The sequence below is a fragment of the Lytechinus variegatus genome, chromosome 4 (assembly GCF_018143015.1).
Source record: "Lytechinus variegatus isolate NC3 chromosome 4, Lvar_3.0, whole genome shotgun sequence".
Classification (NCBI taxonomy): domain Eukaryota; kingdom Metazoa; phylum Echinodermata; class Echinoidea; order Temnopleuroida; family Toxopneustidae; genus Lytechinus; species Lytechinus variegatus.
In genome coordinates, this window is record NC_054743.1 from 29,803,445 (window position 1) to 29,820,928 (window position 17,484).

At 37.6% G+C, this 17,484-nt stretch overlaps 1 protein-coding gene across 3 annotated transcripts in view; it reads left to right on the forward strand.

Moving 5' to 3' along the window:
- LOC121413803 overlaps positions 1-17,484 on the forward strand; it is a 34,753-nt gene that overhangs the window by 8,605 nt on the left and 8,664 nt on the right. Inside the window, exons 5-18 of one of the 3 annotated variants that reach the window (XM_041606761.1) lie at positions 346-564; positions 967-1,044; positions 1,719-1,987; positions 2,774-2,874; positions 3,390-4,272; positions 5,667-5,750; positions 7,863-7,927; positions 9,769-9,979; positions 10,955-11,137; positions 11,464-11,583; positions 12,352-12,586; positions 13,352-13,471; positions 14,164-14,385; positions 15,376-15,958. In XM_041606761.1, the coding sequence (XP_041462695.1) occupies positions 346-564; positions 967-1,044; positions 1,719-1,987; positions 2,774-2,874; positions 3,390-4,272; positions 5,667-5,750; positions 7,863-7,927; positions 9,769-9,979; positions 10,955-11,137; positions 11,464-11,583; positions 12,352-12,586; positions 13,352-13,471; positions 14,164-14,385; positions 15,376-15,958 (3,373 nt within the window). The remainder of the gene's footprint in view (positions 1-345; positions 565-966; positions 1,045-1,718; positions 1,988-2,773; positions 2,875-3,389; positions 4,273-5,666; positions 5,751-7,862; positions 7,928-9,768; positions 9,980-10,954; positions 11,138-11,463; positions 11,584-12,351; positions 12,587-13,351; positions 13,472-14,163; positions 14,386-15,375; positions 15,959-17,484) is intronic. The other 2 variants (XM_041606762.1, XM_041606763.1) reach the window with 2 other exon arrangements.

Here is a 17,484-nt window from a genome sequence, read left to right on the forward strand (position 1 = left end):
TTTGTGAAACAGCTGTTGGGAGTGCTCTTTGGTTTAATTTTTCTAAAAATTTATACTTAGTTTTGGATTAGAAATTCATTTCAAAATTTAAACAGACAGCATAATATATTTTTAAGATTGAATTCACCTGTAACTCAGACTGCATGCAAATTATTCAAGCACTTATATCATTTTGCACATTAAAGTGATTGTTTCATTTTGTTAATTGATAAATTTTTAAATCAGCCGCTTACAAAATGAAACAATCCCTTTAATATTATTATTGCATGAAAATAGTATTAATAGTCATCAGTTATCATGTTTTGGATGATGAAGTAAGATCAAGGTGTTACATTGTTGTTATAGCAACACCCCAACTGGAAAATTTGAGAAGGCTGGCTGGTGCCGAACTGCAATGAATACCTCCCCGCCCAAGGGTGGGGGTCGTGGAAGAGGTCAAGGCAGGGGGAGAGGGCAAGGGAGAGGAAGAGGGAGGGGCAGAGGGGATCATGGTAATCAAGGCAACCAAACCAAAGGAAGGGGACGAGCTCTCCGAGGCAACGCAACAGGCTTGAATATGGCAGGGTAAGATATTGAAGAATACTGAATGAAAAAAAAGCTTGTTAAAAACAAAATTAATTAAAGCTAACTGTAGATATATATCTCCATGCAGTATGGGGGAATAATTTTGCTTACCAAATTTGATTAGCTTTGTTTAGTCACAAGAGGAAGGCTCTCAACTGACAGCCCTAGGTAAAAAAAATTGCTGCACAAAAGACTTTTTGTGTATAAGTCTTTAAAGAATATTGAGGAAATTGTGATGGGATACCAGGAAAATTATACCCTGAAATGGGTTTGTGGATGAGCTTATTACTACACTCAAGGGTAAACTGTTCCATCAGGGTATAAGGGAAATTTATATTTGACCTTTTCGACGTGATCAGGATTTATTTGTGATAAGATCTCTTGGTATGTTTGTTAATCTAGGAGACAGCAGCAGACAACTCCTGTTTTAACACAGCAAGTTACTCAAGTAGCAGCGAGGAACTGGCGCTATGCTAACAGGTCAGACTCAACTTTAATTTTGCACATTATGTACTGTATAATTTGTATGTATTTTGATTAACAGGGCCCGATAGCAAACCAGCTTTTTATCTTTGTTAATGTTTTTATCGTGTGTAGCAGTATTGGTTACCCTGTATAAAGATGTAAAATAAATAAATGAATAAAAATTAATAAATCTAAGAAATCAGTTTGAATCTGTGTATGTGTTGTAAAGATGAAAGGAAAACATGCTGGGATAAAAGACAATGGTCACTGATTTTGTTCCCGTTATGAAGATTTATTAAAGTCCGTGCTCTGCTAACTAACATGATGTAGATACAATAAGAATGATGTACAGTGTAGCACTCGTATCTGTTAGCTATGACACTCCAGGCGCCTATTTCATAAAACTTGTTATAACAAATTTGCAATAACGGTAGAAAGCTACTGAAGTCTTTCAACCTGATTGGCCGATAGTAAACTTGTCATACGAATTGTAAAAAGTCCATCTTTAGGTTATTTGGTATTTGTTATTTTCATGGAACACTTTCTTATCTGACAGCTTTACAGTGTTTGTAAGGGTGGCGCAGTCTCTGCCCTTTCCTTTGCGAAAACTTTATCTTGTTTGATTTAATGATGAATTGAAACATATCGATATTTTGTTAATTTTCTTTGTTCGAAATGTCACCTTGTAGCAATTCAAGCTCCAAACCGCCTGTCCAAGAGCACGCCGTGTCAGTGTTAACCATACCACACACCGCAGCTGCAACAATCAGTGCCACCGGCAACTTTGCGAACAACCAATCCCAGAATGTCAGCAGTGTTGCCAGCAACTGTTCCACCACCATTCAAGGTGGCAATAACTCTGTTGTCTCATCCACCCAGTCGGTGGCAACGCTATCCACACAATCCGAAGATACTCCACAGAAGATGGAGGTTGGAGTAACTGAAAGTGGAGAAGAAGGTGTGTTGAAAATAGTTGGGTTTTTGTGAGGGACATTTTTAAGTGGGTCTGTATTACAAGACTATGCTGCCCAGAGCATGGCATTGTTGATGAGAAATCTGGCCAGATTTGAGGAGTTGAGCACATGAGGTGGTGCTATACAAGGCTGCTTGTTCATATTTGTTTTAAAGGCATATTATGCCAAATATATAGCAGATATTTCTTTTCAGTCTAGGTTATTCCAAGAATGAAATATTCTTTCACAAGAAAAATAACCAGAAAAGTATTTTCTTATTCTATACCAAAATATGACAGCACTCAAACTTACTGACTTCGGAGGAAATCGATCTTGACAATAATTCCGAGGTCATGTTTCTATGTATAATTTTCCTATTTTTCTTGATGAATTCACTGCTCAATGATAAGGGAAATACTGTTTCTTTCCTATTTTTTAGCAGAATCATTTCTATTTTTTAGCCCCTTTGGTTGGGAGGTCTGTTGTAGGGGCAGCGATTTTCCATTGAAAAGTTGTCTTTTACATTTCTGAAAACCGGTTTATTTTGTTTTAAACTTCATCAAAAATGGAAAGTCTATTTTGTTAAAGAAAATGTACACAGCGAAAATGTGAATTCTGATTTGGAGAGGTAAATTCAATGAATTTCCTCATGAAAAGTAAAGTACTGAAAAGGATTTTCCGTTTTTATTAATACTGGTTAAGGGAAAGTCACCGTCCCCACTGCTGTATTCTTGAAAATTTTGATTCATTTTCTCTTTGTGAACCTTGTCTAGTGTCTCTTGTCTTTTCAGGAAATGTTACCGCTGCACCTGCTGCAAAGTCAGAGAGTAAGGAGTCTTCCGAATCTTGTGAGATTATAGACCAAGCTAGCTCTCCTAAAGAAGAACCAATGGCAAGTCCCTTTATTACATAAGAAGTATGGTAATGGAAGATTCAAAGAAAAATTGTAATATCCGTTTCTGTAAATAGAAACTTGTCATATTTGTGCGCTGTTGCCTAGCGTTAGTTGGCTGTCAGTACATCTGTTATATTTCTGGGTCATTTGGCCGTCCCATATTCATGACCAGGCGTGGAAAAACCTACAAATATGCCTACTGTGTAGGAGGACATCAAGTGTGATTTTGGTAATAAAATGGTTAAATTTCAGTTTTTAGTATATATCTTAAGAGAAAAATTTTGACAATGATTTTAAACTTGTGATAAACAGAAAAAAAAACGGAATTAGGGTGAAAATTATACTATGTAAGTTCGTTATATCATAAAAACAAAATAAGAAATTGATTACAAGAAAGTACATGTGTAAAACATGGGATTTTTTTTGTTAGTATGTACAAATATGTGTAAGATACCACAAGGATTTACATGAATGGATAACTGTCATTTTTTTTTCTTCTCGATCTTGTGCAGGAAGCATTGTGCTCAAACTGTGGGATATGGTCTATGGATGATCGATACTGTTTATCCTGTCAATGTGATTTTACACAACGTAAGCCAAAGAAAACTCGCCCAAGGACTATAGAGTTTATCCCAGCCCCACGACAAACCTTCCGTAAAGGGACGTCAAAGAAAATTGGAAATTCGGTGATGTTATCACCAATAGACTCTTCATCAAAACCTAGGTACGGCACAGGAACAACCTCACATGGAACCAGCATACTGTCTACGTCCAGTTCTTCCATGGCGAAGGTATCGCATGGGACTGGAGTATCAAATTCAAAATCTGCCTCTGGGACAAGTTCACATAGCTTATCTTTGAAGTCTACAACAGCGGTAAGTCCACAAGGGTCCGGCGCATCATCAAATCCTGGTTCTGCTCTAGTGACGAGTTCACAAGAGTCAAGCAAATCATCTTGCCCTGGTTCTGCATCTGCTGAGAACTCACATGGGACAAGCCAAATAAACACAAGTACAGGGACCACGGGGGGTGAAAGTTCCAAATCAAATTTAGTGAGAATCAACACCTTCTCATCAGCGTTTTCTGGATTTTGTGTGAAGCCTCATCCTACCACCAAGCAGAGATACATTATTGTTAAAAATCCAGAGGAGGAGACCAAACCTGTCTCGGTTTCAACCAGCACGCCATCCATCAGTGCAAAGGCATTCTACGTGAACAAACTAGCGGCGGTCAGCCCTGCGCTGCCCGTCAGCACGGGAGGCATTGCTACGTCATCTGCCGTGCCGGCTGATGCAAAGGCAAGTGGCGCCCAGAATAATAGGAAGAGGAGCCTGAAGTCAAATGGAGGAAGAAGAACACCTGCAAAACGTGCTCCTCCAAAGCGAAAGGAACCAGGTTTGTCATGATATTATGAAGAGAAGTGCATGCATGTACATTTGTAAAAAGTATCGTGTGTATAAACAAATATTTAAATTTTTTCCTGTAGATTTTATGATGATAAATAATGAAGAATTGTTTTATATATTCTGCTCTTATTTTGTACTGAAATATTGTGAGGTTTAAAAGCAACAAATACACCAGTAATCTACTGCACAACACATATTGTGCACAAATGTATTCACTGCTAAATAATGTGAATTTGCATTCCATGGTTTAATATGAATTGTATCCTTTGTTCATGTGTTGAATGTAGTGTAAACTTTAGTCATCATCAATAATGAGCGGCCAACATTATCCTAATTGTCATCTTCGTTTTCATTAACCTTGTGATGATCTCAAAATATTCCACTACAACAAACCATGTACCATAGGAAATTTTATTGGAAGGGTGTCGCACTAGATTTACCCTCATATCTAGCCGTTTAATTTAAGAGGTGTTTGCCATTTCCAAATCAAGTATCTAAATAAGGTCGGACTCTACATATATTTCCTTGATATCTTTGCATGGGGATCTTCACTCTTTTTCTGAATTACAACTGCTTACTCTAATTTTCCGTGTGAGATGTCTTCTCATCTTAATTCCTTCTCAACAAACGCAGTTCATCCGTTGTTTTTTTTTTTCATTTTCAAAGTTTCATCTTGTTCTTACCTTGACCTGGGGGGTGTTTCACAAAGATTTAATTATGACTTGGGTCGCACTTAAATGTCGACGCGTACATGATATTCAATGCGCAATCTTATTTTTCAATACGCAGTAGTGCGCTTCCTCTTGGCAAGATCTGACCAATGCTGTCATGCCTTTTATACTGCGCGCAACTAGGCATTTACGTGCGACTCTAAGTCATACTTAAATCTTTGTGAAACACCCCCCTGGACCGTGTTTCATAAAGCTTAGAGATTGATTGTGGTGGTGTTTCTTTATAATTAATCAAAGCAATCAATCATAGAAATCAGTTCCACAATCAATTGCGAAGCTTTATGTTACTGGGCCCCGTCCAGTGTTTCTTCTACCTATATTGGGGAGGCAGAGCTGCCAAGTAGTACTGATTTTCAGTGTTTAGTACTTACTGAAAAATAAGAAGAATACTGATGGTGTCATGAAAAATACTGAATTTTTTAAGTTTCAGCTTTACATGTGGTCCAATAGTATTCTTTGAAAATACTGATTTCCTCACCGAAATACTGATTTTCAGCTTTAAAAATACTGAAATGTTCTTTTTCTGGTTGGCAGCTCCGGGGAGGTCATATTTCAGTATCGTGGCTCTTTCTTTTTCCCACTAGCTCTAAACTCCAGTTAAGTTTTTTTGTATGAATTAATGATCAGCACTCATACTTGTTTTTACCTGCAGAAATTGTCCTAATATCGGATAGCGAAGACGAGGAGGAAGAAAGTGCCAAACAAAAGCCTTCTGCTGCAACTGCTTCTGAAGATGGTAAATATATATATATATGTTAACTTCTCTCTGTGGAAAACAAAGTGATTTTCAAAAGTAATGTGGTATTATTGATTATGTAGCACATTAAAGGAATAGGATCATCTGAATATTCACTCACCTAACTCTTCTGCACTGATATAAATGCTATGATATACTTGTAGCATATTAATAACTATTTGCGATCATTTGAAAGTCTATTTTCAGTCCTTTAATCAATCAATCATCTGTCTTGCAATTACAAATTTGCAACTGATTAGTAATCTGCTTTTTGAAACAAGGAGTGTAATCTGATATGCTACAGCTGATATTGATCAATCAAGCGTAAAATTGCAACAGAATATTTGCAATTGATTGCAAATATTTTCTTGAAACTCCCTCAAAGAGTACATGTAGTTACCACCACTCATGATGGATAAAGTTATCAATCACCAGGTGGATGTTTCATAAAGCTGTTTGTATAAAGTTAAGAGTGACTTTAAGAACGACTGGTAAACCTTTCTTACGTGCTAAACCAAATCGCCAATGAATATACCTTTTACCACAAGACAGGATCACCAGACTTTCTAGAAGTCGCTCTGAACTTATGAACAGCTTTATGAAACATCCACCAGATGTGATAGATCACATGCTTGAATGCTCCCTCATCCTTTATACTGGGTATTGGTTGCTTCTCTATCACCTCTCATAACTTCATAGTTTGTGTCAAAGAATAATGTTAAAAATGCTTTCCACCTTCTCTTTGCAACATTTGTTATGTCAGAGCACCTAATTTGTGGGAAGAAATCTAACAAAATAGGAAGACAAGCTTCTCATTTAAGAAAATGCAAAACAATTTGTTGGGTAAATACCCTGTACATAGCAGCCCCCATTACAGGTGGGTGTTTCATAAAGCTGCTCGTAAGTTAAGAGCGACTGTTCACCATTATATTCATTGGCAATGCTTTAGTGCGTAAGAAAGGTTCACCAGTCGTTCTTATAGTTGCTCTTAATTACGAACAGCTTTATGAAACACCCACCAGGTGCTTTAATTTCTTTGCAAAATTTTCAAGATCTCAGTCAGGGGCTATACAGTCTCAAATATCCTGGGCTGTATACATGTAAGGTAAAGCCTCTTAAAGGAAACCAAAACCCAAGTAGAGAAGCAATCTTATTGGAAAGAGTAAAATGAGAGGAACAATTAAAAAAAAAGTTTCATCAAAATCGGTTATAAAATAAGCAAGTTATGGGAGTTTGAAAACTCTTGTACTGTCTATGGGCATCCTCAAATTGGCAAACGTGCTTCAAAATGGCTGATTTTGTGGACAACTCTCCATTTGTTTTGTACACAAATTTTCAGATTTTCCTCATTATCTTTCAAATTGCATCTTGCCTCCTTCTGAGCACAACATATGTCATGGGAAAATATAATCCACGCCATATATGTCAAGGTCAGGAGGAGATGTGAAATATGTAAAATAAAGGGGAAAATCTGAAAAAATGGAGAGTTGTCCACAAAATCAGCCATTTTGAAGCACGTTTGCCAATTTGAGGATCCACATAGTAAGTACAACAAGACTTTTTAATCGTCCATAACTTGCTAATTTCATAACCGATTTTGATGAAACTTTTTTTAAATTGTTCCTTTCATTTTACTCTTTCCAATAAGATTGCTTCTCTTCTTGGGTTTTGGTTTCCTTTAAATGAATATGGTTCTCAGTAGTAGAAGCCATGTTAATGTATATAGGCAGCAAACCATGATTTCTTGAGAAAGTGTGTAAAATGAAGGTTAGTTATCGCCATACCTTCTTGGATCTAGAGCTTTATAAGTTACAGAAAGTTTGGTAAAATCATGAAATATAAGCTGGAAAATGATCACATTGAAGATATTTTACTTATATTAGCATGTTGGGAACAGTGGATTTTTATTGCTTTGAAAAAAAATCGGACACCCAGCTGGAATGCCATGTTCATTTCATCAATATTCGGTTACCAGATTCCAGAATCATTTGACACATATTTTCTGAATACATAACACTTGATTGGACATTTTATCGGATTCTGGTAAAACTGATTCTTAGATTGTTACCACGTCTCACAATTATGTTTAATCTCTCTCCTTCACTCGAGTAGCCACAGAATCAGATGAGGAGTTGGCCCGGTCTTTCATGACGGTGAAAGCCAAGATGAGGGACAAGGTAAGAACCTTTTTTTGAAATTGACATAATAATATATAGCATTTACGAGGTGCTGGTTATCTAGTTTCTTATTCAGTGGCGCACTATATGTGACCTACCACCCCAAAACCACAAATAAGTCACCAGGTAAGGTTCTCTGTAAATAGCCAAAATAGTAATTTTGTCTCCAAAAATATAAAATTAGAATAATAGCAATAAGGGGTAATTCTTCTTCTTCATACCGTTAAAAAAATGAGGTTGTAAAGTTCGAAAAAGAAAAGATGCAAGAGTTTCTTTGACACTACTATTTTTTTTATTACACAATTTACACATCTCATGCTTGAGTGAACCCCCAAACTTCAAACCTCGTTTCTCCTTATTTTTTAAGCTCTTGCTGAATTTCCACAGCATTCAATCAAGTACTTGTAATGGTTATTATTGGTCAATTTTAAGATATCATATATCATTTTAAAGCTTTAGGAAATGAATTTTCAAGCTCAATAAAAATCTCGATATTCATTTTGTTTGACTTATTGTGGGTTTTGGGGTGGCAGGTCACATATATTACCCTGGCTGTAGCTCCAGCTGCTAAAGGTACTTGGTGCATTCAACGAATTAATCTTGCCTGGTACCCATTCACTTCACCTGGGTTGAGTGCAGCACAATGTGGATAAATTTCTTGCTGATGGAAAACATGCTTTTGCTGAAATGTTAGCCCATGTCCCTCTCATTGAAAGATGAGTTTCTTAACCCTAAAAAGACTGGGGGGGGGCTGATTCAGCCCCCCTCGACATTTTTCGCGATAAATCCGCTGCGTGAAATTTTTGACCGCGTCGCTCGCTGACTTTATACTTTCAAGTCTCGCGCAACTTTTGAGACCAAAATTGTGACCCCCGGTACGCGGTTCCAACATTTCGTAAGTGCATGCAGACCCAAAATTACTCAAAAACGTGAATTTGTGTACAAATCCAACGCAAATAGTGTTTTTAGCCATAATTCATAAATGTTTCATTATTTTTCCTTTTACTGCTTAAAATCAATTAATTTTATCTTGTTTATGTTCAATGTCCCCAACAATTTCCATTTAAAAAACAATAAAAAACAAAAAGTCGAAAAACAAAGAAATACATAAGAAATTTAGAAAACAATAGAATACATAAGAAAATAAATTTGATTTTGAAATTTTTTAAAAAGCAATTTGATCAGATGCCCATCTAGAGTATGTGAAACAAAAATTAGCATTTCAGGGGCATTAATTTATTAATTAGAGCAAACTTATGATTTTACGCATAAAATAGCATAATTAATGAGACATGAGATTTTTTGCCGAATTTGATGTTATAGTTTTGTAGATAATGCCATGGGTAACGCGTGTGCCAATTTTCGTCGCGATCGCGCGATCAACGGCCGAGATCATAAGTCTTTTTAGGCGTCGAAATAGCCCAGTCTATTTAGGGTTAAACCACTAGACCACGACTCCCCCACAAAAATTGTTGAAATTTACATCTGATGTTAAACACTCCAACTCGGCATTTGATTCCACAAAATTTGTAAATTATGTGGAAAAGATCATTCTTTTAAGGAATATATTTTAACAGTACGATGTTCTGCAGTAGAAATCTACTTTTAAGTTTACAATACTTATTGAACATGTTGAAGGTCTGGGGAGTAGGTGAAAGGGAAGAGGATAGATTGACAATTAACCCAGCCAAAATTCACTGTATAATCTGAAAAGATTGGCAGTGTGTTAGGGATGGAATGCATGTTTTCAAACGCTCTCAAACTTCTTCCTAATTGACAATTAACCGTCTTTAATTTGACATCAATATTTTAAAGACCAACACTCTACTCATTTGCTACAGAGAGGAGATTTAGTGGGAAGACCGGACACTCAAGGTGGCAAAGACTCTACTGATGGTCATCACTCCCTCCAGGGCGATCCTAACTCTCTAAATGTAGCCTTCAATGTCTCGATCCTCCGTTTTGGTTCCTGGCCTATGCACGCAGTAGGGACGACGCTGAGACTTCCTGCTGTGTCAATGACTCCTGATGGCTTTCAATTTCATTTCCAACGTAAGTGTGCCACTCCGTTTTTTACTTTACTTCATTTCAATAGCGATGTTCTAAATATGAAAAAATGGAGTCTCTTGCTATTATATTGACTATTTGATTTTTTTTCTTCAAAATCTGAGGATACTAAATGAAGTTCAACTCCTTGGTGAATATGAAGTCTATGGACAAGCAAACTCGACATATTTATTTAGCAGTAAATGTTAGGAACATGACATTGACAGGTGCTTTTGAAAATTATAATGACATTGCTGAAAAGATAATGATAATAATAGCTGTATTTATAAAGCGCTTTTTGCCTGAGGATACAAAGCACTGCTATTATTACCCCGGCTTTAGCTCGAGCTACCATCACCGGCACTCAGTGCATGCAAGGAATTAATCCTGCCAAGTACCCATTCGCCTCACCTGGGTCGAGTGCAGCACAGTGTGGATAAATTTCTTGCTGAAGGAAAACACGCCCTGGTTAGGATTCGAACGCATGACCCTCTGTTTGAAAGGCGAAAGTCAGAACCACTAGACCATGACGCGCCCACAATGATGCAGATACTGCAGAATCCTGATATTAATAGTTTTGCAACTTAAATTTCAACTCGATTTCACAAGCCAATACATATAGAGCAAAAAATTGCAGAAGAAAAAAAATCCTAAAAAGACCTGTCTTATCCGACAGTTACCATAGGAGCAGTGCCTCTCAGCCAATCAGAATCAAGAAAAATTGTCAGATCTGACAACTTGTCGAACAAAAATGTTGATGAAACGCTCCCCAGAAAGCTTATCAATGAGCATCAACAATATGTATTTATGATAGTACTGTGTACCTGTTGATATTAATTCTGAGGATTTTTTTAAATCCTTGAATGCAAGTAAGAAGGACTTGGTTAATAGTGCAACCAATTTTACTATAATCAACATGTATGAATTTTCCATATGACATTTATTGCTGATGCTCAGAAATTTTTTTTTTATTTTGCATAGAATCAACCCACAAATGTGGTAAGATTGAGCTACTAGTCAAGGACATTGAGAAATGTGATCATTACCTGAGTGACGACGGCTTCTCAACGTTTTTCATCATGACGACGCCTCACTTTGCTCAAGTTGTACGATCCCGTCTCGCCATGTATCGCAAGGTAGTGCACTTTGATCCTGGGAGTAAAGGTGAGTACTTTGGTATCTTTGATGAGTCTCCTTTTTTCAGTTAGTTAATGATGTGAGTTTGAAAGGGTTGGGAAGAACAATGCTTTGCTGTAACGAGCTTCCTATCCTTTTTCCGCTTTATATTGCACATGTCAAGTAATTACTTAAAATTTCATTTAAGCCAGTGATTGTAGGCGAATAATTTGACTTATTTCCAGGGAGCGAGAGATGTATATAACCATTGTGGCAAGATATATAGGACTACATGGGTTTTCTGTACACCCTCGGATGGACAACTTGAAATGCATATTACATGTCATTACTGTTACCTGTGTCATTCATTACAGAGGAGTATGAGAAGATGGTTGTGATTCGTTCTGCCCAGGAGCTTCATGCCCATTCCTATAGGGAGAAGGTCCAAAAGGTGCTCGCCGCTATGGCTGAAAAGAGTGATAACTCTGGTATGAGTAAGTACATGAATTCCGGATGAACTACCATCAATGTCAGAAATTCAAAATTTTCCTTGATACAAAGCAAATGTTGCTCACCTCCCCAATATTTTAGTTTCAGGTTCTATTAACTTTGCTCATAATGGTTTGAATTCACAAAGGGAGACACCATGGTACAAAAACCATGTAGCTATCTTTCCGAAGTGAAGATGAGGAAAGATAGCGAGCACATCAGGCTTGCTGAGGAAGTGATAGTTTGCCTCGACACCTGAAATCAAGAGGTGATTATATGCTTTATATTCAGCATCAGGAACCACAATAAACAAAGAAATGGATATCAATACATCTCTATAAGAAGGATTTTGATTTAATAAAAAAAAATCAGTTTCCTTTGAAAAAAGTATATTGAGACGATTATGCTTGTTTTAATGCTTGCGTGTATGTAAACTGTGTGTATGCATCCGAGGTCTTGCTCCAGCAAGATTTATTGTGACCTCACAAAGGAATTTTACTGTCACAACAAAACAATCGAGGGGCAATATACTTTTATTTTGTGCAAAGTTTTACTGCTAGCACGTATGTACACTGCTGGCGCATCTAGATATTGCATGATCATCACTGCCCTTGATGGCCGTATGGCTGAAAATATTAGCGAAACACTACAGTTCCATCAATGTGAGTTATGATTGATGGGAAACTACCCTTTATTACATGACCAACTTTAGACCAATCCTATAGCTAGTATGCGGAAGATAATACAGAATAAATCCCCCTTTCTTCCGTTAGGTTTGAAATTTGAGCCGATAGACAAGGCGAGGACCACTTCCCTCCTGGAATCCTCAACGAGGCCTGAGATGAAGGGCACGGTCTTCATTACAAGGCCAAACAATGGGTCCCATGCAGCTACCCTCAATTCAGCTGACCGTCCAGTTTCCATTACCATGCAGCAACTCACCAGGCTAGGGAGTGGTCAGGGTGCAGTGGTCAAGACCAAAGCCAGCTCTGAAGACCAGGTTGATAAGTAAGTGTGTTACACCTTGACAATTTATGATATTAACCTGTTGGGAGTTCTTCTATTCATTCCACTTTATTGTATTGATACAAAGGGATACTTCCATAAGGGCAGTACTCTCAACCAGGACATCAAAGAATGAATAGATGGGATATTATTCAGAAGTACCGAGGGTACTTTGAATAGAAGAGCAGTGGAAGAGGCGTGGTGTAGTGATTCGGACCCTCTGGCTCGTGTGTTCAAATCCATTGTCAAGGCATTAATCCTTTGCTACTCTCGACCCAGGTGCTAAATTGGGTACCCGGTAGGATGCAAAAGTTTTTTTTTTTAATTTGTCAGCGCCATAATGAGGCTGGGATGAATGCAAGGAATGCTCCCCAGGGAGTGAAAATTGTGCACTTTTCGTGCGGGATTGAAGTGAATCCAATGATCTGGGTAATAATATGCTGTTAAGAGCTCTGAGCCATTCTGGGGAAAGCACTATATAAAAACTAGCTATTATTATCATTAATAGATGGAAAGTCTATTCAGAACAATAGACAGGGAAGTCTATACAGAAATATCCCGAGTAAATTTATTTGATTGGGGGATTTTTACATCTTGGGAAAGGGGGGGGGGGATTTTGTGCTTGAAGGGAACTGTGTCATTCTTGGAGTTGGAAATCATTGTTTCTTTTGTGAAATTCTTTAAGAATATTGATAATAATGTGGCAATCATGTGCAGTTCTTAAAATTATATAAGAAAAATAATTTTATTATTCTCCAATTCTTTCAGTAAATTATTTGTGTATCCACCACCACCCAAGTTTGGTGGAATCACCGTGACAACAGAAGACAGAGACTGCCTTGAAGAAGGGGAATTCCTGAATGATGTCATTATTGATTTCTATCTAAAGTAAGTAAACAATTCAAGAACAAAAAGGAGAAATGGGGAAAAGGATTTTAGTTGCTTTTTTCACATGGCCATCAATTCATATTTTCTAGTGTGCAATATAATAGGTGATGATCAGTTACAAGTTATGTAATTTTTGCCGGCCATGACATGATGTTCTGACACCCTCGGTCATTACCTCAGGCATGTTTGAGCCATTTCAAAGTTACCCCGGTGGGTATATTCTTACTAATACCCTTATTGATGTGCATTATTATACAAATAATGCACATAAGTGCGTGCATGCAGGGCCAATTAATGAACAATGTGCGAGAAGAGTCAATGATTATACAGCACCAAGGTCAGCAGGACTGCGAGTCGAGCACAGAGTTCATTTTTTAGGTCTTCTATGCACAAGAATGAGTGTATTGTTTGTTTTATACACCCCCCCTACCCATGTTACTGAGTTGCCCCGAATGCTATATTTGATCTAAATTCTAGATAATATGAGATCATTCGAGAACTCGCACTGTCCTGCACTCTGATGTCAGAGTGCAGGATAGTGCATTTGGTATGACGTCAGAGTGCAGAATAGTGCATTTTGGATGCAATAGTCCAGTTTGCAGTATATCATGTGATCCGATTTGGACCAATCAGATTCAGAACATTCTTGGGATTTGTATAATATATACTAACACATCATATTATGTTACTAGGTACATTGTGATGGAGAAACTGAGTGATGTCGACCGGGAGAGGACCCATCTATTCAGCTGCTTCTTCTACAAGCGATTGCTGCAACAGGACACCCGAGGTAACATCTCGCCGGACCTCAACGGACTCACCCCGAAGGAGAAACGGCATCAGAAGGTCAGGAAGTGGACTCGTCACGTCGATATCTTTGCCAAAGACTTCATCATAATTCCCATCAACGACTGGTGAGTGTAGAACAAGGGAAATAAAAAAAGGGGGGAGGTCTTTTTTATTTTCCGGATATTAATTAATCACATATGATTATTTATGTCTGGGGCCGTCATTCAATATCATACCTGAAAGACATGACAAAGGGCTTGAACCTCAAACCTCTGCATCAATTCTTGATTTCTATGTTGTAGCTTGGATTACAGATGCACGTCACAATGCACAGTTGGGCATGAGTACTTGTATAATATTCTTGCCAATGTTTGCAGTGATATTTTTCTTTTTTTATTTATGGGGCTCGAGTGCAGGAGGTAAATTGATTTTCATCATAGGGACTAATTTCCCTTTTCTTTTTCATTCAAAATTGAATTTCTGTTGAACCAAATAGGAATATGAAATCATTGGGGTTATTTTGCACATTACCAGGGTTATTTTGTGACATTTTGGGAATAAATCAACAAGTACCCCTGTGCATTATTTATTGTATTATTATGTTTCTGTTATGGTAACTCTCGTACAAAGTCGGCAGGACAGCGTTTTGCTGGTAACTTAGGAAACATTTTGCGTGTAGGTAAATCAGTCATAGTGGCTGACCTTATAGACAACAGATATTACTCTCGGGCCTTTTTATCAAAGTGGAGACAATGGCAGAGTAGGGATTCAAACTCACAACATTGCGATTATGAGTCCAATGCTCGAACCACTGGTGAATTGTTCACTATGAGATCATGTAAAAAATATATCAACATATTTTTGCGTGCACTGATCGGGTATTTTTTTTTTTCATTGCAAAAAAAAAACATAATGACAATAGAGTTGAAAAAAGTGTTACGGAATGGAAACAAATTAGAATATTCTAAATTGCTAATGGAGATATAAAATAGATTTAAGAGATGATACACCATTCCACATTATTCCATTCTTTCCAGTTACTGTATTTACTCTATTTGCTGTATGTTTGTATGTAATTGAAATGAATATGTATTTTTGTAAAATATTTATTTCAGTGCACATTGGTTTGTTGCAATCATCTGTTTTGCTGGGGATGTAATCAACATGAAGAAAGGAAACAGTAAATCTCCATCCCAATCCCCCAGCCCATCATCATCAAATCAACCATCACCGGCATCAGCAGCATCGCCTGCCACACCCTCCCCCGCCACTCCATCACGAGCCACGCCCTCACCATCAGAACAGCCAGCCAATCATAACGTAGCTCTTAACCAAGCAGCCAATCACGGGAACCCAGGTGTTCAAGCACCAGCATCTCAAAGTTCTCAAAGCTCAAAGTCACCTTCAGGACAGACCACAAAGACAGTGCATGATACTAGCCAATCGGCCAATAGGATGGCAGAGGCTGCGCATGTCGGCCAGCAACCAGCCACTCAGGGAAGCAATAGCACAAATGAGGAGGAGCCAATGGACACTTCAGAGAGTCCGGATGAAAGGATGGACGATCATGAAAGTGAAAGAACTACACGAGAGCTGAAAGAAAATACGAATGACCCTTCAGACAATCCACTTAACAAGTCCTTAGGGAACAGTACAGAAGCACTTAAAGCTTCAAACAGTACAACAGCTTCAGAAAAGGTAATTAATGATGCTGTCCATCTGAAAGCTATTCTCAGTTTCGAATCATGAACTGATATCAAAAATGGGTGTCACATTGAAAGCAGGCCATGCTTGTATTACTCCCAGCAAGATGAATAAAGCTGATTCATAAATTGCAGTTTCAAAAACTACTTTATTTAAAGCACTATTGTTTATTCAAGTTTATGAAGGATAAGACATATAAATCATCCACATTTTCTAATTTTGTTGATTTTCTCAAATATGGTGAATTAATTCATTCAGGCCACTTGTGTGAAAGTTCCCTAAATCATTATATTCTCTCATTTGGGTTATTTCCTTATATAACAAATTCATGTGATAAAGAGGGTCGTATGAACTCCTTTATTCTAGAACTCCCCTGGAATGCCCCTTTTCAGACATTACACTGTAGGTAACAATTCCTATTCGTATTTTCTTCCATAAAAGCATATTACTTGTGTGCAAGAGGCCTAAATCTTGATGATAAATTTCATGAAATTTTCAGTTCTGTGCAATATCCCAGGGCCCTGTATTACAAAGAGTTGCAATTGACCCAATCAACCACTTCTATGGAAAGCCAGCAGCATCCACATTTAAAATCCCTTACAAAAAAGGTTTTAATAGATATGTTATATGCTCATACATTCATCATTTTCTTGACATTCAGTGTGCCTCCTCTTTGTTTAGAAAGAATATTGCAAAGTTCTGGTTGGAAAAATTATGACAATGATGAATTTCCGTATAGCTGAGGTTGCTCGAATCATTCAGTCTCTACAAGAATTATTTGTACACTGTACATTATAAACACTGAAAGATTTGAAGTATTACGTGCTATGCTTCAATGATCACATCAAGGTCTGAAAAAATGCATTGTCGCATTTCATAAGCCATAATTATTCATGCGGGACCGATCACAATTTGCAACTAGGTGCAAAACAATGGCTATACTTCCCTCTTTCATATGATATATAATTCTTTATATTAAACATGATTAATCTTCTCATTTTGCATTGCTGTTTGTAGTGTTCAAATAATTCTTGTAGACACTGTATATTCTTCATTGTCTTGACAATTTAGTGTGCTTCCTCTTTGTTTACAAATCACACTGCAAATATCCGGTAGGAAGAGTCATGACAGTGATGGATTTTCATATATAGCTGAAGTTGATCAAATCAATTGCATTTCTTTGTAAGATGGGAGCCCTGAATAACATGTCTTCATGTGTCCAGTATATTCCCCCTTTTTGTAACCAATTCTCCGTAGGTTACATCAGACAGTGCAATATCATCCAGCAAACTTGATCCATATATAGCTGAAGGTGATCAAATCAATTGCATTTCTTTGTAAGATGGGGGCCCTGAATTCCATGTCTTCATGTGTCCAGTATATACCCCATTTCCACTGTGTCCATGGCTCTTCTCCCCAGTACCTCATTTCACTGATCAAAAGTTATACCCCTTCAAGATCCTTACGTTCCTGCTTTTCCTATTCTCTTGTTACCCCAAAAGTTTCCAAAACCTGAGGGG